The sequence below is a fragment of the Molothrus ater genome, chromosome 3, assembly GCF_012460135.2.
Source record: "Molothrus ater isolate BHLD 08-10-18 breed brown headed cowbird chromosome 3, BPBGC_Mater_1.1, whole genome shotgun sequence".
Classification (NCBI taxonomy): Eukaryota; Metazoa; Chordata; class Aves; order Passeriformes; family Icteridae; genus Molothrus; species Molothrus ater.
The window spans coordinates 43,646,594-43,671,921 of record NC_050480.2 but is presented as its reverse complement, the minus strand read 5'-3'; the positions used below and the strand labels follow the sequence as shown (position 1 = coordinate 43,671,921).

Below are 25,328 nucleotides of genomic sequence, written 5' to 3'. Positions count from 1 at the left end.
CTAGGCAGACTAAGAGAGGTCCACATTAAAAAAAATAATTAAAAATTCTTCCTTATCCTGGTGTGAATTCATATGTGGAATGGAAAATCTCTTATTTCAAGCTAACCTAAATTTGTATTTATATGACCTAATACATTATGAAAGAAAATGTTTCTTTCTATGGAAACAACTATTTAGTTATTTCCCTACAGATAAGAAATGCATGATCAGAGCTAAAAGTATCATTAGGTTGCCTGGTAAAGCTGTGTTTTATAATAAGAAGGATTGTGGCCTCTGTTTGATGGCCTGATATCTAACAAGAATGTACAGCAGCAAAGATATAAACTTCTAGGCTTTTTGTGTGGCTTCCAGAGATCTGATCTCTCCAGTTATTTCACTTTTCAATAGAAGATTGTGTGGGCAGCCTCCCACATAACAAGAAATGCACCAGCAAGCCAGTGAATTGCCCAAAGTTAATATGACCTTGTATTAAACACATAATGGAAAGGTTACAAGCCACCTGCCGAAAGTTTGAATTGAAAAACAGACTGCCTGTGAATGCTCAGCTCATTCAAAATAATTCTAAAACATTTTCTTAGTAATATATTGTTTGTAACTAATGCTTCTTGCCTCACTTGCTGCACAGACCAGTGTCAGGGTTCAGTTTATATCAAACAAGGGTACACTCATTTCTTTTAACTTCACCATGTAATGGGCATTTGCCAGCGCCCTCTTTGCTGTCCACCACACAGGTCCTAGAATGATTACCAATTTTTTCCTTTCCACTCAAGATTTTCTTCTGGGCATTGTCACTGCAACACCAAACACTTCAGACACCCTAACAAACTCCAGCATCCTTCTTCCCTTTGATCACTGGGTTTCTGCACACAGAAAAAACAAATTCAGGAAGCCAGCATGCCAAATGAGAGCTTAAGAGGAGTTTGTGCCTTTGTGTCAACTCAGCTTCACTCAGAGTTTATGTTTTTTTACAGAGAGGTAGGCAAAAATGGTCCTCCTTCTTGAGACAGCCAGTAGGGCATCTGCAATTCACATCTTTCTGCAGTTACTCCCTGGGGAAACCAGGATTTAAACCACTCCTGCTGAAGATATTTAACATTAGGGAATGTGCCTAAAGCCACTAGGATATATGAGATTTTAAGATGAGTAGGTGCTCTGAATCACAACACTGGAGCTGTGTTATTTTTTTCTAAAATCAGAATCAAACACAAGTGTCTGATGCACCAGCCACTCAACATCTGGTAACACAGTGCTGACAGACAGCCCAGTACAGACACTGGGGTGAAGATCTTTCCCCCATGAAGGGCTGAAGCCACCTGCCCAGGTCCCCACTGTGCTGTGCACGTACACAAGAGTCAGCAGTTCATCTGGACAGCTTGCAGGAATATCACTGCCTTCCACTCTGTTCCACAGCAATTGCTCCCTAAAGCTGAAGTTACTGATGTTTTCTCTGCTACACAGGCAAAATTACTTGTCCAAGTATCTTTAATTTTGTGTTAAACATACCAACAGAAACATTTGCTTTCAGCAATAGACAATACTGCATGTATAACTTCTAAAATGAACTTGTACTTGAAAGGTTAACTTTCTAGGGATGTTCATTCTTTTGATGCATTTACAGACTGGAGGTACTAACAACTTATCCCAGGCACGATGGATTTCATGATGATAGGGGTAAAAATCACTGTCTGATGATTAACAGCTACAAGATGAGATTTGTAATATCTGTCAGTATCTGTAGTATCTGTAAGTGAAACTTTATTGTCTCCTCATGATTGCTTGTGCTGCTGGAGAGTTAGATGCCAAATGGGCACAGACTTTTCCAATGGATGCACCACTGACCTGAAGGATATCTGTGACATAATCTGGCCCCCAAAACTAGATTTTCTTTGGAGAGGGTGGACCCTACAGATGATATACAATCATGTGGTCTCATCCTCTCATTTACTGTGGAGGGCTCTTGCCTGCCAGCTGGCAAACACAAAATCCAGAGCTGTAGTTTGCCTTGTCTAGTCCCTGTGTCTCTCCTGGGGACATTTTCCTCACCCAAACCACAGGAGCACAGATGGGGTGACACTAAATCCACACGTGGCTGAAAAGCTTCTCTCTCTAACACTGCACAAGAGTCAGCTGGCAGCAGAGTGCACATGAATTTAAAGATGGTAAAATGTTGTTTTAGAATCAATGAGGCAGGACATTGAAGAATTTTAGTTCTGCAGACTTTTAATGGGTTTTTTCCATTGCCTCCTGCAGCAAACTGCTCTGTATGCTACTGTATCCCCCAAAAGAACAAATTAAGATTCTGAGGTAGAGGAAAAATGCCTATCTTCCCTTCATTCATTTTGGTTTTTCATTGTCCCTCTTGCTTATGCATTTTCCTTTCTCATAAATCTCAAATGGAACCATTCCTCCTCCTCCCCTTCAGTCCAACCTCTGTCCCATGGCATTCAGAAACAAAGGAAGGAAATAATATCCAAAGCTTCTGCCAATGCCATCAACCTCAGAAAACAGATAAACAGATGTCCTTCTGTTTCTTCTATTATGGCTAAGACCCCCCTCAGGTGGCTTTGGATACCTCTAGCAAGGGCCATCTACACCCAAGCTATTTACTCCACAGACCCAGCCAAAGGCCATGAAGCAAAGGAGGCATGGAAAAGCACTGCATTTAAACCATTAAAAGTAACACCTTTAAATAGGCTGTCCAGGCCTCTTCTAAAGTCTGTACAAGAGTCTTAAGACTCCTGTGCACAGGTAGACAGCTACGGTCTTACTGTAGGACCACACTGTGCCTAAATGTGTGTATTAAAAATACAATACTGATAAAAACTAAGGGTGGCATTCATCTTCTTAGTTTGAGACATCTGCCATGCCGACCTGTGTATCTGAGACAGTGATTTACACTTTCTGCATAGTTAGTAGACAGAAAAAAGACATTTCCATAGCACGATTTATCTCCTCCTAAAGTGGATGATTAAAACGAGCCAGATGAATCACTCCCTCTGAGTGCTTATTTCTCTCCACCAGCTCCAAACAGTCTGGGGAGACAAGCTGGAAGTAGGTGTCTCTGGTGTGGGTGTCTGAAGCTGGGTGAGATGAGTCCCACCTCTCCACCACTGCTGTCAGGAACAGAGGGTAAAGCCACCACAGACAGTGCTGGTGGACTCAGAGCTGTGCAGTGCACAGGAACATACTTAGCTGTCATCAATGACCTGCTTTAGCAGCTGTCAGCTAGTCAGCAAATCAGGCAGGAAGCATTACACAAGTACTGGGTGCCCTTTCCAACCCTTCAGAGTGAGAAAGTGACCCTTACAGACTAAGGTCCTGCCTACTAGGGACCAAAACATGGACCTAATGATAATGCTCAACTCTTCCAGGTTTCCCAGGCCAGGAATGTAAAGTAAGCATATTCTTAAACAGTTCTTTAAATCAGGCTTCTGGAAAAAAGTTCTGATAAAAAAAAAACAACCCTCACAGGTCTTGCTGGCAATTATAAATGAGACATTCTGAAGGTATTTCCATTTTGCCAGCCTGTCAAATGTTTTATAACTGCTTGAGCATTGCGCAGAACAAGTTTGTAAAGCTTGCAAAAATATATGCTTATCATAAAGAGGGGAGAAGGAGCTGAGGAAGTCCTGTGAGACAGTGCCTGATCCTCAGCATGGTTAGAGCTCTAGAAATCTGTGACATGCAGAGGGATCAGGGCCAGACACTCCCAAAGCATATTCTCACAGCCTTGAATGCTGTGCAACTTCTTCACCCAGTATTTACTACATGGAGGGATCAGTGGGAGACAATTAGTGCCAACATCACAAGAGAACACACATGATGGCTCCTGATGGTGGTTTCCTGGATACCCAATATTATTTGCCTCAATAGCAGACTCACAAACTCCTCAAATTTTGTTTTTATCCCCTTCCTGTCTACCACAGTTTTTACCCTGTTCCTACCACACTAACCATGTATTATTTAGGTGTTCAAGATTTTTGAACCAAGTTGTTAAAAACCAGCTGAGGCATCATCCTGTGAAGAGAAGATGAAATACCAAATTCATTAAGTGATTTACATCTCTAATTACCACTGTAGCTGTCTAAACCTGAAATGTTGATATTCGTTCAGATCTGTTTCCCAGGCATTTTCTTCGCAGTCAGTCAGGTGAAAGAGTGAGGTCTCAGGGACTGGCAGACCACCCAGTACCTAGTGCACCTTTTCTTGTGCCATTGTCAGTGATGGCCTCTCTTTCACAGGTCATCCTGGTGTCTGGTTTTGAGAAACTGTTAATATTTTATTTCTGAAGCCAGTCATCTCCATGTATCAACCTTCCTGCACAGTTGTAATGAGGGCACGCACAGACCAACTTCTGCATCAAGGGACATTCCCTCATTTTCCAAATTAGCTCTAGCTTTGCCAAAGCTGCTTGTAGCAGCTGTAACCTCCTCACAATCCCACTAGAGCTCATCAGATGCCAAAGAATCCGTTCATGGGCATGCCAAAGGACCATGACTCCTAACACCCATGTGCCCCTCTTAAACCCAGACTCTGTCAGGATTCAAAGACACATTTGAGAGGTCCCATCTCTCATCTTAGGAGTCATCTCCAGGAAATATCTCCATTCTGTATTTGAAGTAGTCACTGGAACAAGGCTAGGGCCTCACTTTTTCTCCTCAGAGCAAATAACCTCCTGAATTTATGCTTTCCTAATAAGTAAGGATGTTTTCTATTCTGAGCCAACCAGTTTTTTGCTGCTAGCTGGGTTCCCCCAGCCCTGGAGGGCCTGTGGACACTCTGGCAGATGAATTTCCTGCTCCTAGCAGAGGGGTGGAACGCTGCTCTATTCACTGAGCTACTGAAGAGGGGCACACACTCCACCTCCAGTTTTTGAAGGAAAGGTTTCAGCCACTTACCTGCCAACTCAGCTTTGAAACAGAGTGGTAAGTGCTTAAGAGAGTGAGCAATAGTTAGGATGGACATCTTAGACAGCATAAAGGACAGCATTATGTGCTGGGCAGACTGGATGATTCATCCTGCAGCCTCACCAGTGCTCTCTGACAGTGGTCAACAGGCACATGGGTAAAGGAGAGAGAGCTCCTTCAAAACCCTTTCCAGGTTTTGAAGAGGATCCTGAAAAAAATCCTACTCCAAAGAGTCTTACATAAAATACTCTGACAGGGAAAGTGCTGGAATTGATAAAAGGCTCAGTACAGGATAGGAAACCAGTGAGGAGTATACACAGCAGTGGGGGAGACGGCCAAAACTCTGCAGAAGTTTGTGGTGGGAGCTGCACTCTTCACCACTAACCACAGCTACCTCACCACGGGAGTGAGCCAGGTGACAAAGGTGACAAAGTTTCCTAATGATGTGAAGCCAGGCAGGTCAGCAAGGGCAGTGGCCAGCTGCGGGGATGAGGGACAATGTGACTGGGTCACACATGGGCAGATGGAGAAGTGTGCTGATAAAGAGGTGCAGGTGGGAGTAAACAAACCCACATGCTGCACCTCGGTGATGGGCTCTGGTCACCAGGGATAGTGAGCCCTTCACTGGATGCTCCGTAGAAAAGGGCAACTCAGTGTTCAAGAGAAGTGAAAAAAACAAAATAACTGCCAAAAATTGCTAGCAACAAAGCAGAAAAAATGTTTTTCTACATCTGGGCAAGCTGCAGCTCTCAGCACACCCACACTGTGAGAGATGAATGGCTAGAAAATACATGTTCTTGTTCAATTCCACCAAGCTGGAGGCAGGACCCAATGCACTTTTGGTCAGGCCCATATGGCAGCTGCGTGGGAGTTTTGAGGAAGCTGCTCCTGGATTCCTACAGGAAAGCTGTGAGTCCCTGTGGGTGGCTGGTGTGTGGGACTGTAACACAGCACTAGAACGACTTTGGGTTTGCTCACAGTTCCTCAGTTTTCCAACCATGGTTGGGGCTGAAGGTCTAGAAGATCAGTACTCTGTTTTTTATTGAACACCAATTAATGCATCACAATGGAGAAATGACAAAACCCCATTAAACCTTATTAAATCAGTTTTTAAATTAGAATATTTGGTCAACAAAGCATTGCAGAAATGGATTTTCAGATGCTATTTGAGAAAAGCTTAAAGTGCTTTCTTTAAATACTTCACTCTTATAGTATGAGATAAAAATAATTTTACTTAATTTGATCATGAAATAGAATTACTAAATTTAGAATAAATTAATACAGAAAATAGTTTTAAAGTCCACAATAGAACTATTTTAAAGAACAAACCTAGGATATTAACCTATTAGGTCAGAAGGTTTGAATTTGCTTGAGGCTGCAGAATAAGGGATATAGGTATATGAAAATAGGGAAAATTGCATGAACAAAAACTCAAACCAAGAAAAAAGCATTCTGAGTTCAGACCCTCTTCTGCTACTGAAATTCTTAGTATAAATTAACTAATTATTAAAGTGTTACAATAATCTGTGCAGGCTACTCGAACTTGTCCGATCCTCTTTCTTTAATTCCAGCAAGGTAGAAAATAGGACTTTTGGTTCATTGACAACAAGCTGATTCTCATCTGTGGAAATCTGTCCCATATTACTGTTATCACCAGATCATCCATATAGCTTGATTTGTATCAAATAAGCCTAAATTTCTTGTAGCAGGTATTCTCATATCCTGAAGTATAATTCACAGATAGAGTGGGCATTATCACTGATGGTTAATATATATTAATTCCTGTTTTATCCTGTGCTAGATATTATATCTAAACCTACTAAGAGCTGGAATTAAATAATCTCCACATATTTTTGAAGACATGCCAAATTCTCCTCCCTAGCATACATATGCCCTTCTGCCTCTGTCAAATGTGCCAGCAAGGCTTTCTGCAATATATTCTAATCCTGTTAGTGATATATAAAGAGGACCAAAAAGTTATCAACTTCATACTGCAGCAATTTGGACTTTAATCCATTTAATTCATCTTCAGAGGCAACTGCCTTGAAATTTCAGTAGAAGTGCTGCATTCAAATGGGCCTGATTATGATATTCTACATTGAATTTTATGAGGTGAGGAGTTCCCCTAAATACTGTTCTTCTTATTATTAATCAGAATTCATGACCAGAATCCAGAGTGAAAATGGAAGATACTGGGTGCTTTTTACAGTAGCAGCATTGTGGGACTGGAAAGTAACCATGTGCAAGGAGTAACCCTGATTATAAGTTACGTTTTCTTGATATTATTCTGCATTCCATTCTTGAATAAAAATTGGATTGAATCTTACAGTGAGTCACCTGGCGAGGTCACTGGGAGTTTCATCACTTACTTTGAGGGGTTATGGAAGCAGAACTGCTATTAGAACAAAAATCAGATATGAGCAAAACTGTATTCTGGGCAAATTTTGATCAGTCTGTTCCAATTTCAGACTGAACAAAGGGTTGAGAGATGGTAAAAAACCAGTCTGGATTCTCTGTAGGAAGCTACTGCAATAATTATCCAGGCATTTGAGTGCTACATATCTTTCTTGAGTAATAGTTTTATCTCCAAGGGAATTCAATTACTTACATACTAATATAAAGAGCACATTTATATCAGTGCATATATACAGGAGATAAATGAATTCATGCTAACTGTGGAGGCACTGCTGACTGCACTTTATCAAAAACAAGCCAATGTTCTTTCACTCTTGAGGAGCTTTCAAAAACTCAGAGCTGCCTGGCTTTCAAGTAAGCACAGTTTTAGACAGAAGACTTTCCTGTAGCCCATTGGTTTACTCCACAGTAAATTCCAACTCCACCTGATTTCTCCCCTAGAAGCTAATGGTTTAACCTGCTACTGAACATCAAACACAATGCATTTGTTAGGTCCTAAGTTCAGATCAAGATAGTTGGAGCAGTCAGAGATAGTCTGTTCTCTGTCAACCAATAACTAGATACTAGTGGGGACTTGACATGGACTTGAGCGTGCTCATAGTGGTTGGAGTAATGCATATATATCCACAGAAGACCCCACATGATTTACTCAGATCCCCTGGAAGGAAGAAGAGATGCCTCCTCACCTCTCAGCAGCACACTTATCAAAAGCTGAGTCTCCTTTAAAAAAAGACAGGTTTGGCTAGGCCCCTGTGGGCACTGAGGTACTCAGTGTAACTCCATGCAAAAATACATTGCACGCAAAAATTCTAGTTTCTATTTTCTCTCTGATACTTGCCTCATCCTCTTTGCAGTGAGAAAGGCTTTTGCAACCCACCATTCCTCACTTGTTTCAGTCAGCTACAGAAGACAGACTTATGCCTTTTTCAGTCACAAATTAAATATTACCCTTACTGAGAGTTGTGCTAGGGAATTTGAGGTGATTGTGGAAAAGGCATTTCGAGCTCTTACCTCCTCACTTCTGTACTTTTCATGACTGAATGACAAGACTTACAGGGTTCACACTTGTTTGAGTTTGAGGAGGCTTAGGGTCAGAAGTAGTGAAACTGAACTAAATGTATACCTAATACTTCCAGAAGAGCCAACATACAACTTTTGTATAATCCAAGGGTGCTTGATCTCATGTCAAAATTCATGCCCTGAGTAGAGCTCACAAAATTCCCAGGCTGGGTACCCCTGCATTATGTCCAGATAGAGGAGATCCATTTGTTTGGAACCAGACAGCTAACAAGGGAGATCAGGTACCGATTTCTCCAATAGATGGTGGGCAACTCTGCCTAGAGGCAAGCCAGCTCTGCACTGCTGAAAACACCTTGTTTCCTGTTGCCTTTGATCTTATGCCGCAGTGGCTGTCAGCAAAGCTCAGTGAAGACTACAAAGTGAACCTACTCTTTCATTGGCCAAATTCCTGCTTCTGCAGGATGCTATCCAGGTCTGCAGTGACATCTCAGTTTGTAATTAACAAAGATTAACTAGGCTGTGGACTAAAGGTTGGCAGTGGTGCTCCAGCCAAGCGGAGAGAGCTGCTTACTACATAAGTGAATGTGCTGTACTGACTATAATGTGCTAGGAAGGCAACAACACAAATAATCCTATACATGAGCCTTGTTGCTGGGAAATTGCTGGGGAATACATGTTGAGCTAACTTAGACTTTTATGTCGAACTAGGAGTCATTTTGGAACTCTGGCTCTTACACTCAGCTACAAATCCTACTGTTTATGATTGTCAGCCATCAGGAAAGAAGGACAAAATTCCTTTTACAAGATTTATAAAATTAAAATACAGGAAACAGTGAATAACGCATTCTGGTGACTTCATATTTATTTTTTCACTGGTTCTTGTTCCAACTTCTCATGGGAGAAGCCTATAATTAAATAGGTGGATTAGTAATCTGCTTATTTTTTGAAAGCAAATGCCTAAATTGATTCAAGATGACTACAAAAGGCACCTTACTTCATTTAGGGATAAGTGGGTGAAATGTAATGGTCTGTGATCTATGGAAGGACTGAGACGATGATCCAATGGATGCTGTCATTCTTAAGTTCCATCACTGTAAGTGAAACTACAGTTTGTCCATTGTGTGTACATACTGTCTCATTTCAGCCACTAAAGTAAGGAAGCTTACATAAATCTTTAATAACTTCTCTTTCTGCTTTGTGATGCATTAAAACTCCTGCTCTGGCATTAGTTTAGTAATATCAAAATGGTCTTATTTTATTTTTGTATCATTTGAGGAGGGGACACAGTGCAGAAGTAATGAGTCGCCTCCAAACCTATAACTCATGAGTTTGCACAGGTGAGATAGTAGACAAAATACCCAGGGGGACATGATCAGCTAGAGGGACTCCCCAGTGAGTAAGCTAGCACAGCTAAGAGCAGCTCATTTTGAGGCTGCTTAAAGCCTAAGAAAGCATGGTGCCATTTGGGAAGTGAGCCAGGTGTTATGCAACAAGAAACTCCTCACGCCTTTGGAACAAGATCTTGGCTATCTGCTCAAATATGCTGTTGTACTAACTGAAAATACTGCAAGGAATACAAAAATTGAGCAAAAGCTGCCTTGGGCCAAAGCCAGAGTGTAATTACTGTCCATGTGTACTTAACACTCAGTACCCACGGAAGAAGGCACTGCTTTTCTGTCAGCTGAGTAAGTGACATTATCCTGCGGTAATGGCGTGCATGCTAGTAGGCCCAAGGGAGAAGCAGACACACAGCAAACCTAAAACTCCTATCCATGTGAATTTGTCACCATCACCTTCACCAGTTCTGGTCAGGAGAAGGAGAAAACTGCTACCATAGCTAAGGAGCAAGAACTGGGTGGGTTAAGGTGCCCTGACTGCTCACACTGAACATAAGTGAACACTTTCAAAGTTAAGTCCTCCATGCAGAAGCCAACACAAATTCCTTGCCAAGGCTGCTTCAGTGGGGAAGCACACCCAAACCCACAGCCCTGGCTGAGCCACCAAACCCATGGCCCTGGCTGAGCCACACCAGCCTCTCTTGTTCACCAGCTGCTTCTGTTTTCTAGGATGCAGGAGCACTGCATAGTCTGTCATATATGGCTTTCATGAGAAAAAGACCAATGGCCACCAAACCTTGCTTCTACAGTTGTGAAGTCCTGGGTGAGATGTTTACACAGCCTGCCTTGGTGCTCAGTCGTACAAGCATTGCCTGTCTACCAAAACCTTTGGATGCCACCAGCAGAATGCTGCTAATAGTTACACAGTATTTATTCAGAAATGTATTTATGCAGCATTTGAGCTTATTTCCCAAAAAGAAAGCTTTAGTCACTGATTTCAATAAACTAAGGCTTCTCTGTCCCCTGTTGCATCCATTCATAGCCCTCTCATGGCCACAAAGATATGTGTGGAAAGTTTGGGGGTCCATTCCTATCTGCTGCAGGTCTTTTCTTGCCTGTTCTGTCAAAAGATGTGCTGCTTGTTTTTAGGCAAGTTGCTTCATTCTGCAGTTTCTCAGCTGCTCCATCTGCAAAATGAGGATAATAAGAATCTCCTCTCTTAAAGAAGCTGACTGCTTCTCATGGAAGTTTTTGCTATGCTTGGGATCTTTGGTTTGTGCTTGCTAAAGAAGTGAAAAAGATTTATTATTAAAGCAATTATAGCGTTGATACGCTTGTGATGAATTCCCTGCAGGCATGCAAAGGTACTAAAGGCCAAATTTATTTCTCATTCATACTTATACAAGTTCCCTGCAACTCCAGCAATTCGGGCAGGGTTACTCCAGCTGAACATGTGGTTCATCTGGTTCCACGGCAACTCAGTTTGGAATATCACCAGTCACTCATTCCTGACAGAACAGTGCAGAGGAAATGTGCTACAGGGGAGGCTGCAATAGCATTTCCTTGGTACTGAAAGCCTGAGAATAAGCAGCTCCTAGTAGGGGCTAATTAAGTGGAGGATGTGTTTTCTCTGGTGTGATGATTGTTCTGCAGTTCTTTGTCAGAGCTGATGCTACCTGTCTCTGGAAGATCTTAAGATGTAGAGCAAGAATGGAGATATTTACCTTTCTGGGGAAGAGAAGTCAGTCCTCAAAGCACACTGTGCTTTCACGTACAAATAGGGTGAAACCAGTCAATTGGCTGGTCTGAGAGGAATGGCCACTGCAGTGTGGACAGAAATTGGTGAGAAAAACAACAACAGAAGGAAGAACAAGCACAAATCAGGCACCAAGCATACATTTCTCAAAATATGAAGGGTGTACAATGGTACCAGGCACAAAAAACACATGGTATGGTTACTGCCTGCCTGAGCAATGCATGTAGACACAGTCGTCTTTAAAAGTGCTGGTACAGCAGGCTCCGAGCATACTGATGATTCAATCTCCGAAATAATTCGAAATGGCAGTCACGCTTCTGAAGGCACAAAGTCCTTATCTTCCTTTTAAAGCAAAGAAGTTGCTGCACCGTCAGGAAAATACAAGGAATGCTAGAGGGCTTTACAGCAATGCGTATCAATGAAAGGCTCCACTTGGCTAACCATCTCAGAATGAAACATATTCCTAGTGGTTCTGCCAAAGATCCTTGAAATGCTTTGATGGTGGTTGATAGGGGAGAAAATAATCCTAACTGTGAAGCAGATTAAAGTTTTTGTTGTCTTGCTCTTAGCCTTTGCAATGGACTTGGACTACCAGAGGAAGGCAAATCTTTGCCAGAGGTACGGCAGCCAGGCCAAAGGAAGTCAGCAGTCGGCAGTGTGCCAGCTGTCTCACTTTATTTTTGCCAATAACTACAAATTTTTTTTATATGGCTTTAACACCAGCTGGCAAAATTAGTCAATGTTAGCCTGAAAGGAAATGCTGTCAATTGGTTTGGAAAAGGAAGCTCTCAAACAGAGCCAGTCTGTTTTGTTAAAGAGAAGGAAAGAAACTCCAGGCACCATCAAGGCAATTTAGATTTTTGCCACTGATGGTAAAGGAAAAAGGAATCTGAAGTAAAGAAGGGAAAGTCCAACTAGGTCAACAAAGTCCCTGGTGGGCAGCAATAGGGTATCTGAGAGCTGGTATGCAGAGCAGACATGGAAATGCTTGAAAGGATTCAATTTTATGGCACAGTGAAAGATTGTCTCTCTTTCTGTTTCTATATAAGGTAGGTAATAAACTGTATTTGAACTGGTAAAAGAGGAATGAGATGACCCACATTTCAAAGCTGGAACCTGGTAGGTTATTATTATTTATGATTCATTAAGCTTGTGCAGTGCACCAAAAGAAAGGGAGGCGAGCTCCTAGCCCAGAGGAGCCTCCAATGCAAACCTCGAGAGAAACACTCTACTGTGCATGGGGTCAACTCCAAGGGCTTTTTAAAATTCTGATTATAGTGTAATGAAGATCAGGCCTGCTCTTTCCATCAGAAAACTGGGATCTCTTTTCCTATCTCTGCAGTAGGTGTTTTTTATGTTATGGGAATGCAACAGCTGAATATTCTGTGAACTGAAATAAGAACCTTCAGGTACCCCTTACTTTCCACTCTTGCTGCTTTTAGTTCCTTTCCTCCTCTTGTACATTTCTGCATTTTCTCACTTTCTGCTCCACAGAGCTTTTGCTACCATTTTTTCTTTTCCTTTATTAATTTCTCAGCTTTTCAGTATTAGTTTTTTCTTTTTCATGAGCTTTCTCTGGAGTCTCACATTCACATTTTATGTCTTGCCATTCAATCATTCCCTTTTTTTAGCTTTTCTTCCTCTTTGCCTCACTCTTCTTATCCCTTTTCTGCCTCTCCTCCTTCCATTCCCCCTGGCCAACCTTCTCCTTTTACCAACACCATTTTCTCAACCAACGACATACCCCAGTGGTATCCCCCAAACCAGCAGCTTTCCCTTTGCTCTTCCTTCAGGAACAGAGCTCTGTATCCATCCTTCAGACAGGCTCCTCTCCCTGACCTGCACCCTGCCTTTGCATCACCCCTCCATCTCCAGGACAAGGCTTACAGGTCTCTACCCAAGAAAACAGCTCCTCAGCCTCAGATTTCTCCAGGGAACCCTTCTGAGCACATCAGTGTCCTTTTCAAGGCCCCCGGCCATGATCCCTGAAAGTCTTCAAAGGTCCCAGTGGCCCCTAAAGGTCTGCCAGCCCCCACTGCTCCTTGGCTCTTATATCCCTCCTGGCCATAAGACTCCAACTCCACGGCTACCACGCAGCTGGATTAGCAAACAGAGGTGAGGACAGATGGTTGGAACACGGGGCTGCGTTCCTCACATCGGGAGAACAAATCTGCCGAGCATCTTCCTTCCCTCCTGCCAAGGGTCCTCCTGCATGGCAGATACTTGCCCACGGGTTTGGGGGCTGCTCCCGCGTCCCGAGGGGAGGTCCGGAGAGATGCTCTGCCTCTGGAGTAAGGGCGAGGAAAGCCCCGGGGCTGAGCAGGGCAGTGGGCAGGGGTAAGCGCCGGCGATGCCGGGCGGCGGGGGAGCTGTGCGCCCCGTGGGTTCGCACCGCCCGCTCAGGAGTCGCGCAGTCCCCGCCGCCGGCATCGCCCCAGCCCCGCGCTCGGTCGCTCCGGAGCATCCCCGGTCGCGGTACCCGGTCTCCCCGGGATACCCTCGTCCCGCTCGCCGCGACGTCGTTTACCTTCCACTTTGGTGAGGGTGAGGACGGGGCTGTTGCAGGCGCTGAGCGGGGCCACCCTGGCCGAATGCTTCTTCATGGCGAGCCCGTCGCCGGCGGCAGCTCCCCGCCGCCCCGCGCCTACATCCTGGCGCCGCCGGAGCCCTCTTCGGCGGCGCTCCCCGCTTCGGCTCCCGGCCCGCCGCCCTCTGCCGCAGCACCGGGCGGCGGGGGCTGGGGCTCGCCCGCCCGCCCGCTGCCGCTCGGAGCTGCTGCAAACCCGACGTCACCGGCACGGCCCCCCCCGCCCGCCCCCAGGGCTCCCGGGGCCGCCCCCCGGGTCGGGGCGGGGGAGGCGCCGGACGCCGCGGCCAGAGGCGCTGCGGAGCCCCCGGACGGCGCCGGCCCCGCGGTCCGGCTCGGCGGAGGTCGCAGGGAGCCGGGACCGTAATGCGGCTGCGGACACCGCTCCCGCTCCCGCCGGTGCGCCAGGGATCCCGGAGCCAGCCGCGATCCCGGCCCCGGCCGCGGCTGCTGGCGCTGGGCTCCTGCACGGCACGGGAAGGGCTCCTGGCTCATCGCGCTCTGCCCAGCTCTCTTCGCGCTGTCTAGGGAAAAGGAGAATTTACACCCTCCCAAGCAATTCATTATTTACTCAGTATTATCCCTCCTTTGTTTTCCTTCAAGTCCAGACACTATTCTGGGTCAATTTTCATCCGTGCCTTTAGTAATTTCTGCCATCCTAGCCGCAGCCTTTCTGTTCCTGCTGTATCCTTTTGGAGGGAGACCAAAACTGGACCCAGCAGCCAAGATGAAATACTCCATGGATTTACCAATAATACTCCAACACCTGCAGTCACATACTCTACAGCTTTCTTAACATAATCCAACAACTTCATTTTGGCACAAAAAGGCACAAAACTAAGTATGTCCATACCCACACACGTTAAACAAAATGTCATATGTCACATCTGGATGCTGCTGGTATGTAGCAACATTTTATGGTGTTTTTGTTTTTTTCAGCAGTAATTTTAAGATCCCCAATCATGACATATCAACAACATGTGATTAGAGCTACCCCTCTGTCAGAGCACAAAAATCTAACTGGCATTAATTAATGAGACAATGCAAGTGGATTCAGGAGAGAAATCATAATGAATATGAAAGATGTAAAACAGATTTATATCGCTGTAAGCAGAGCACCAGAATTCACAAGATGCTGAGCACAGTGACCTTAGCACCCTTTGCTCCTTGTGATTTTTTCTGTGGATATGAAAATACTCTGCAGATTTACCAGGTTCCAAACTGAGATGCGTCAGCAGACAGGGCGCAAATACTCAACATTTCTTAAGATCTGGTCAAATTAAAATGAGTGTACTTTGCAAACAAGACTGGGCAGCCATCAATACTCCACAAACATTCCAAAGTATTCTTTAATTATATAAATAGTAGCTATTGAAAATCAGTCCTGACAGACTTTTCAGGAAACCGTGGGAAAACACCACCTTACTTCTGCTGGCTAGAATGTTCTTCATATTTAAGAGGTGAGCTTTCTCAAGGGGTCAGAGCCACACTATTAGTTTGCATAGGTCTCATCAGTTGATCTGCAGTCTGATGAGGCTCCAGGGTGTTTTGCACTTCCTATGCCTCTTCTCTGCAACCTTTGGGATGAACCTTATACAAAAATCACTAGGCTACTTTTGAAGTGATTCTTCTAGAAAAAAAAAAGCTCGTACTTACTGCTAAGACTACAAAATATCAGCTTGTCAAATGATGGTTACTGGTTTTCATGGTTATTTACAAGAATTTTTAGTAGAATTGTCTGACCAATTCAGCTTCCTGGGATGTTACAAATCATAAGCATTTGACAACCATGGGTCCATCTTGTTTCAATGCACTATTTAGTCTCAGAGTCCAATTGGTTTCTGCTTATTGAAAGAAGTTACATAAAGAGAGGCAGATTTCACCTCAGATGGTTCTGTCCATGAAATATTTTGCAATGTTGCAGTGCCTGTTATCTGAGGATTTCAAAGCACATTATAAAATATTAACTTATTTTACACTGCCTTTGGGAAGAAACTTCAGGCTCACTGGTGGTTAAAATACAGCCACATCATTTAAGAGACTCCCTTAGATTAAGGTGACAAGTAACACCAGAACCTGGAAAACTCTGTCTGGCTTCTGCTCTGAACTGGTCTTCCAGGATCATCTCAGCCTCTGCTATATATGGAGGAAAACACTAAATCAGCACTTTACATCCAAGTACCATCAGTTTTTCCCAGAAGTAAATGGCTGCCTAAGGATAATCAGACTTCTCTTCTGGTTGTACTTATAATCAATGGGATGGTTATAAGAATTAAAAGTATATTCATTAAAAAGTCTTTGTTGCTGAGCACTTATATTCTTTCCTTCTAACAGGCTTATACTGTCTTCTTTGTTAAAGGAAAGACACAGTAAGTACATTTTTTTACTTGGAGGGTGGTGCTGCTCACATAGAATGTCACAGAGTAAAAACGGGGTTTTGGATGACATGTTACTTTAACCACGTGTAATATTTCAGGGTTTGCAGAGTTGTTAACACATTTCAGGCTCCCAATGTTTTATTTAAGCCCGGAACTCCAAACGTTAAACACATGTATGGCAGCAAGCCTCTCCTGGGGCTGCCTGGCCCCTCTGCAGCTGGTGCTGAGGAGAGCTAAGATGCATCTTGTTCTCCTTCCTCCTCTGATGATGCCTTGCACAGCCACAGCACTCAAGCTTCTGCTCCTCAGTGTCCAGTTTAGTCACCCTGAGAAGGTTTCAAAGCCGTTGAGGACATTCAGTATCCAGCTAAGGCTGATTTCAACCATGGGAGAGGACATCCAACCACTTGTGGGCTCTTGGAACCCTTTTGCCCAATGTATGTGTGAAGTACAGCTGATTCACATACAGCTCTGCTCAACTCCAACCCCTGAGCATTTTAACAGTCTCTGGTTTCTCTTGCTGCCCTTACAGGCACACACACTTACACCAGAGATCCACACTAGGCCCCTGTCTTACACTGTGCATAAAAATACCAGCCACATATCACAATAAAAAAAAGGTTGAGTTTATTTAATGAAGACTAGGGTGTCTGAGGACTGTGTTCCAGGGACTCTTCTGTGAAAGCTGCATTTGGCAGCAGGCTTGTTACTTCTGTAGCTGCAGCATCCCCACCTCCCCAAGGCTTAACACATTTACTGCTGGATTACATTTAATTCATTTACCGTAAGCATCTTACAGTATAAGCAATGCAAAATTGATTCACATGAGGTAAATTTTCAAGTCAAATTTATGGCTTTTTAACCTTTAAAACACCACTCCTGTATTCAGGAGGCAAAAAACTGGTGGATGTCTGGGCTGTGGACAGCTTACAAATGTGGAGAGAAGCTCTCAAACCTTGCAAACTAGAGAAGGCAGATTTTCATTACAAATCAAGAGCAAGGATGTGAAAAAGGGAATGTCAGATTAAAAATTCAGGATAAGGCAGTCAGAATTTGCCCAGGTTGAAGAATTTGTAGACATTGTAGCTTGATGGAACTAGTTTTGTTAGAGTTGGCTACCCTTTGTCATTTTGGATTAAAAAATCATAGTAATTGGGTTGGTTTTGTACATATAAACCTTTATGCAAGTGTGCTAACACTCTGCATCACACTGCTTTTAAACCTATGGATCATAACCCCTTTCCTTAAAGATTCTTTATTTACACAGGAAGGTAGATTCAAGACAAAACTAAATTCTCAGTTATATGTGCTACAGCCTTTGATTTTTATCCTGTTAGCTAGTTTGTTTAACCAACATGAAGCACAATGCCCTGTTCCTAACAGGCACAGTTGGTATTTTCCCAGTTCAGACATTTTCATGTTTAGTGTACTCATTAATAGGACATTTATTAATTTATGTGCTTGCCTTACCACTGAGGGCAATAATTGTTGTGCTTAGCAACCTTAAAGGAAATGGAGTGTGGACTTTTACTCATGTAGCCAATTTCCTAATAGGCTCCATCTCATACCAGAATGAATTCATGTGCTAGGAGTCAAACACATGCATAATACCAACACTGGCCACAACCTTCCAGGAAAAAACTATCTTTTCCTCTAGTATATTTGAAGTAATTTGTGAATATTGTCCACAAATAATTATCAGTCTCTTTATGAGGAGCTTGTTTTACTTGACTGCTGTGTTACTTTTGCTTGGCTACAATAGCTAATAACTTTATAATCTGTTTCTCTTTCAAAGCTCCAAAACCACAGATGTCAAAAGCACATTTCCAACAAAAATATTAGCTATTTTGGAAGTAATGGTTTCTGTCCTGCAATCATTCTGAAATCTGCATTGAGATGCTCTCTCTGGTGACCATCCACCACTATTCTGTTTGCAGCCTCCTACATTCACAACCTCCACTCAGAACAAATTCACATTTTCATCAAATTTACATACAGTTTTTCTCTGCAATATTAACCTGCTGTAAAGACAATGTCTTTCCAATTTTCCCTCTTCCAAAATAGTTCAGTTACTTTTAGCATCATGCTTGAATTCACAGAACAAGGCTGTAAAAGGAAGGAGAAAGGAAGAGGAGGGATTCAAACCTCCCAGGCCAAAGGTGCTCAGTAGACTGCACCACACAGACTCTGCTGTAGAGTCACTGCTATCTATACCTGAATGCCTTCTCTTCCAATGTGATCAGGAGAGAGAGTGCTGCAGATAACAGTGACATGTGAGGTGCCCATAAGGGCTGCAGACTGTCTACATGACAATAGATATCCAACAGTTCCTAGACATAGATGCAAAGTCCTGGTGAGAATATCTTCCTCTCTTTTTTTTTAACCTTCTGTTTATAACTGCTGTAAGCATTACTGGAGGAGAAGGCACTGCTGGATTTTATTTCCAAGTCTCATAAAATATTAACTATTTCCAATATTTTATGAGAAGCTCTCCTGGTTTTGTGAATACAGATCAGCTGCATTTCAAATAAGACTAGTGAATTCTGCAAAATGTAAGAAAAAAGCTAGATTTAATCTCAGAGTTTTAACACCCTCCTGGGTTTATCTGGCCATTACTTTTCCTTGCGGATTTGTATATGGGACACTGTCTGACTACAAGACCTAAATCTCCTCAAATCACAAAAAAATACATTGTTACACCATCGACATCAACAGTGCAGCAACAATAACTTCTTAACCCCTACAGTATTACAAATAACTGAGCATCACCTCTACATTCTTCACCACCAGCCCGCTCCTGGCCAGTTGTTTTTGTAAAGCACTGGATGTGAAATGCATTTCAATGTAGTTGTGCACATTTTCTGCCCTCATAAACATTGTATAATCTGAGTTAAACCTCTACTCCTGAAACACCCCAGTTCAGGAGGACTTCTAACAAAGACACAAAGGGCACAAGACCACACTTTGAGCACTGAAGGATTAGTAGGTGAAAAAGATCTAAAGTTGGAATATATGAATACAGAATGAAAATATCTAAAACCGAAAAACACAATTAAAAAAAAAATCTGTTGTTCAAACTGTGACTCAGAAAGAAAAGAAATTCATTCAGTCTGTGAGGGGATCTTTTGTCCTCAAAAAAAAAGTTCTTTCAGAACTGTCTGAGCAAATAAGCACATGCTCCTGGCCTCAAACATCCAAAAACAGACCGCAGGAACTGAAGACAGAATCACATTTCTTTTCATCTTCTCACCTGAATATTTACAGAACTATGCACTGCCCTCCCAATTTGTATTAGGCAGGACAGGAACAAGAGATGAGATGAAAAAGGGGCATCCAAAGATCTTTCAGAAAGTAACAGTAGAGATACTTCTGAGGACACATATTCCGTATTTCAAGCCACTGGTTTTACAGACAGTGTTCTAGGATGAAAATCACAAAATCTGTCCAGATTTTGCTGCCAGCTGCTTGAACCAAAGATTAGGTAGGATTTAAGCACTCCCAGTGGCCTGTGAAATGGAGAGGGTTTCAACCTACATAAATAACTCGCCAGATATTTGCCAGGAAGAAAATTGCTGCCTATTTAAAATACAAGGATGTGTAAGAGCAAGAAGATCCAGACTGATTCCTGTGTTCCCCTTTTACCAGGAAGACTGATTTTAAACACTTTAAATAACTACATTCTTTCCTGTTCCCTGTGTATACTCTGCACTCTGTCTTTCTTCTTATTTTCTGTTGTCAGTATTTCCTTGGTTTTTTTTCCTTTGCATTGTCTTTTCTCTTTCATGTCTTTCCTTTGTCCAATTCCTCCCAGTGCCAATACTAAAGAGCTTGCAGAATGAACTGGATGCCACATCCACTTATAAAGTTACACAGACAAACAGAAAAATCCATTCAATTGTGCCTTCTTTTTTAACTGTTCATGTCCATCACAACCCTTTACAGTTAGTGCTGGGACTTTTGGAAATGTCCTAGACCTCATGATTTATGGCTTCAAAGTAAATTTGCTGTAGCTGTCCAGAAGCTCTGCACCTCTCAAGCTCTCAGACCCTTTTCTCTATGAATTAATTTCTGACTGCACAATAATGGTGCTATGTCCAGAAGAATTCAAGATGAGGATTAAAAATAATGTCCTAGGCACAACATCTCCCCAGATTTTCCAAGTTTGCCCTGCCAAGTGAGATTCAGCAGACTGGGCTTCTGGGTTAATTCTCAGGAAGCAGCAAGTCAGATCTCTGGAAGCAAACAGTTAATTTTCCTGGGAACTCTTGCTGAAATGCTTAAAGCAAGTGGCTGTGCTGATTGCCCTCAAAGAGACCAATCAGTTTGGCACAATGAGTTCCCCCTTCAAGCACAGATATTATTTAAAAGAAATTATATAGGATGAGCCTTTTGGCACCACGTGCTTTGTAATTATATCCTCCCTATCCTGCTATCCTAATCACTCCAGTCTCCCACTCTCACTGAGGCCAATTGTTTTTCTTGAGCCCACTGGCTATTTCTCTTTTTTGGGAGGAGCTTTTCCTTTTACTTCTTTCAGCTGCCATTAGGGCACATATTAACATAGTTGGGTCCCAGCTATCTTATTATGAGACAGCAATATAAGCCTGTTTTCTAGATGAGTATCTGCCTTCAGACACTGGGAAAAGGAAAAGGGAGAAAATGCTGGGGTGGAAATGCCTATTGTAAAATCTAAAAGCACACTAGTGTGTGCAGTGAGCAGTGGCAGTGCAACCCTCCCACTCCTTGTCAGGCTCTGCCATCATTGTGGCTCCAGGCCTAAGTGAAGCTGCTGCCACCAGTTACTCACAAGTACCTTGGGATAAAACTTGGCTACTTTCTCCATGTGCATTTGAGATCCTATGCTGAAAAGCCCTGAGAACATCCAAGCATTATTGTTATTCAACACTCAGAGTTTATCTAACAGGCTTAATATTTGTAATCTATTACCCTTTCTTAATGAAGAGGATGCCTTTTATTATTAGTGTAGAGGGTGAGTACATTATTACTGCTGTTTATCACTAGTGCAAGAATAATTAAAATCTTTGGGTCACATGTAAAATACGAATTTTTGAAATGACAGTGAAACAGTGCTTTGTAGACTAAGAAGTATCTCTCTTAATACTCTAGATCTTCATAAATTGATTCACAATCTTATATATCTTTACAAAGTGAATTACTTTAACCTCACAAGTGCATTGCTGAACAATGCAATGTCAGATGAATGCCTACAGCAAAGGTATAGTGACTGATATTCAAGGGCAACACCAGAGATAAAGAATAAGTCCTTTGTGCTGGTTCAAGGCCATGAGAGTTTTGATTAAAAGAGCAGGCTTAAAGGCAGGAAACTAGCTTGAGGTTGTGGCTGGAAAGTTAGGAGGGCTGCTCTGTCCCTTCAGAAAGAAGGTACTTTATATGAAGGACCATGGATATAGGCAGGAGAGTCATAACAATGCAAAACTAGAATAATCCCACAGATTTAAGTGTAGCCATATCAGATGAATGCATGGGCAGCAAAGAGTATCATCTAGCCCAAATATTTTTGATTAAATTCAATCTTTTACTTAGACTGTAACATTGTGTTAATTGAAGCCTTCAAGAGAGGGCCGAGGCTAAGGAAAACAGGAGGCTTTTTTCCAGCAGTTTACTTTGGATAAACAAGGCAGGATTGTAACATTATATTTTCTATTTGATGAATTTAATCTAAAATAAGCAAAAACTTTGCATGTTTAATTCTTCAGATAGGAAATTCAGCTTAGCTCTAAAATATTTTGTACATACTGGTCAGATATTGGAGAGAAGGTTTTACACACTGCCTTAGGTTTCAGCAGATATAGAGGAACCACAGCCTTAGGATCTGTGAAGGAGGTCAGGAAAGAAACAGGAAGAAAAGTATGGTTTCTCTTAGTCACTCTCATACTCCTCCCTATTTTCAGCTGGTACTGTACTATGGCACATAAATTTACTACACTAATTAAATACATTTACTACCTTATTTTTTCTCCACCCACCTGGGTACAATATATATGTGCTGTTTGTGGAGGTTCTGTATGCTTTTAAAGCTATGCTTTTATCCTTTGTCAGCTTGGTCCCTGCCAGCGTTTAGGAGTTTGCAATTTACATAGTGTTTCAAAAAAGCAACAGTTTCTACAACCTTCCTTGGGATGTGATTATCCATTGGTGGATCTTGTCTTTTTTTCTTCAGTAAGATATGAAAGAAGTTATAGCGGGTTCATGCTGTCTCTTTCAAGCAGAAACTGCAAAATCTTTACAGATCTTGTTAAAATAGTCGTAGCAATTTTTAAAAATGCTGGAGTAGAAACTCCAAGTTCCATGCTTGTGTGACAATGGCTGTGAGCACCAAAGATGTGTCACTCTAAGCTATAAGCCCTGACTTTCACACAATAACAGGACAACTCTCTAGAAAGCCTTCTTACTGCTTATCCTTAATCCCCCAACTTCTAGACTGGATTTGGTTAATGCTTTTGGGGAATGAATCTGGAAGATTAATTAACAGTACCAGGGATATCTGTAATAAGATTACACACACGGTTTTACGTTCCCATGACTCAGTTGATTTTCCTTTGAACTAATGGGAACTTTGTTTTTGCATTCAATGCACTCTGTGTTGGAACTGTCAATGCTGATAAAACTGTAATAATAAAACAGCTAAAAGGAAAACAGATTTAGAATGCAGACAAACAAAAAATATTCGCTTCTAGAGTAGTTGGAGGGAGGGTCATGTTAAACTAGGAATCCACAGCAAAACTAAAAGAGGGCAAAACATCAGGTAGAAAAATCCAAGATAAAGAAGGAAAGTGAGGACAGCCAGATAGGATAGGCCAAAGAAAAACATCAGAACACAAACACAAAACATAATTGGAATAAGAAATAATAAGACTGTTAGGTTAATCCAGAAAAACAGAAGGAACTGCCTAATGTGAGAAAAGTCCATGTGTGCTTTGAATAGACCAGTAGAACTCATCAGATCCTGTTCCTTTCAAGTAGAGTGAAAAATATACTACTAAAAATGCAGTTTTCTATTAAAAGAAGGCTTCTTGTCCTATAATGTGTTGTTAGGGGTTAATGTGTCCTTGAGCAAAGAGACTCCAGACTCATTCTTCAGGTGCAGTTTGATCCCTTGACTGAGGTCACCAGGACAAATCCTTTGGAGAATCCAGCTGACTTGTGTCCTTCCTGTCATGCAAAGCAGCCTTGTCAGATATTTCCACAGGAGTATCCACTGTATGGCACATAGATATGAAGTAGGAGTAATGGGGAGACAACTGCCCTCCATCAGAGGCTCCCTTGGCTGGCACCCAATGGTCTTAGCATAACCCTGGGGCAGCATCAGCTTCTGGTCACACTTAGAGTAGGATGAGGCGTGCTCTGATCTTTGCTAGGAGCTGGACAGATGCCTGCATGGTCATAGCACAAGGGACCTGAGGGCCAGAGACAGCCTATCCATCTCCCTCTCAATTGCACTGAACCTCCATCAGACAGGCTCCAGCCTCTGCACCCTTGGCAGAAACGTTCTCCTGAGATCTGGAACAAGGAAACTCCCCCTGAGTTGACTGTTAATGCTCTTCTTCCCTCTCCTACTCTCAGCAGATGAAGGTCTGGATCTCAGGTTAAATTTCCACTGAGAAGCAGCAGGAGAGCAAATTTATACCTTGCATGTTATTTCCAACAGCATCCCCCCAAGTGTATATAAAATATTACTATAATTCTGTCCTAGGGTTATGTTGGTATTAATAAACCACTTGAATTTTGCTCTAAGTAATTAAAATCACAAGTACTTTTTGTTGCAGTTACAGACAGGAGGCAAACATGGCTGGGGCTTTATTATTTAGATATGTGTAATAATTCAGGCAGCAGCATGTATTTTTTCAACTGCTTTTCTTTCACATAACAGTCTAAAGCCTACACCAACACAATACACAGTCCCTCAAAGCTTCAAAACATAAATCAAGATCCCATACCACCTGATGGAAATAAATAGCACAAAAGCCAAGCAATTTATTCCTGATTAACTAAGTACAAAACACCTTGCAAATAACTTATACTTATTTCATGTAGTAACTCACTGGAAAGAAATAACTCTTCAGTGTCAATTTACACCTGGCTTGGATATTGGCATTTCTAATGCAAAATGTAATTACAAACTGAGTACTGCTCAGTACTGAGTACTGAGATCTAAAAAAAATAAAGCTTTAGACCCAGTCCAGGCTCTCTGGCTATTTCAGACACCACTAGGAACAAGGCAGCACTTCACCAGAAATAAGCATAAGACTTGTTGTTAGCTCAGTCTTTCCCCCACTAATGGCATTTCTCTAGGACTGACCTTCTACAGCAGATTAAAATGACAACGACATAGAGAAAAGAAGAGAAAACCACTAAGCAAATGCATTATAAGAAGGAAGCAAATGCATATATATGGAAGGTTATAAGGCCTCTCAGGCCCTATTTGCTGAAGCCCTTAATCACTGTATAGGACATAACTAGTGCATTTAAAGGAACTTAGAAACCCTAATCGAAAAAGCATATGTACTCGCTTGACATAAGATTTTTATATGGGAATTGACAAGATTTTCTTGGTTTCTCTTTGCCCATCAGAAAAGCTTATCTTGTGCTCTGTTCCTGATTGTTTGGATGAACAAGAGAGATTGAAGAACTATGCCTGGAAGGCTTGTGTGAGATAGATGAAAGAGTAAAAACACAGCTTTAAATCTACAAGGAGTTAAGACCATTGCATGACTAAGCTTGAGATAACTTCTTGTCCATCAAACAGCAGAAAATACTCTTGGGCTTGTTAATCAGGATCTCAGAACAGTTTTTTAATTCTTATATTTAAGAGCTACTCTTATAATCACTGTGTAAAATAAGGTCTAGCTTTTAGGCAAATACATTTAGATGAAAACTGGCCCTTAA

At 42.2% G+C, this 25,328-nt stretch overlaps 1 protein-coding gene across 2 annotated transcripts in view; it reads right to left on the bottom strand.

The window, feature by feature from the left end:
- Positions 1-25,328, bottom strand: part of SLC35F3 (solute carrier family 35 member F3) — a 163,331-nt gene that overhangs the window by 47,208 nt on the left and 90,795 nt on the right. Inside the window, exon 1 of one of the 2 annotated variants that reach the window (XM_036380250.2) lies at positions 13,963-14,169. The exons of the other annotated variant lie outside the window; for it this stretch is intronic. Within the exon in view, the coding sequence (XP_036236143.1) occupies positions 13,963-14,038 (76 nt within the window). The 5' untranslated portion in view covers positions 14,039-14,169. Of the gene's footprint in view, positions 1-13,962; positions 14,170-25,328 lie in introns of those variants that run through there. 2 annotated transcript variants of the gene reach the window in all.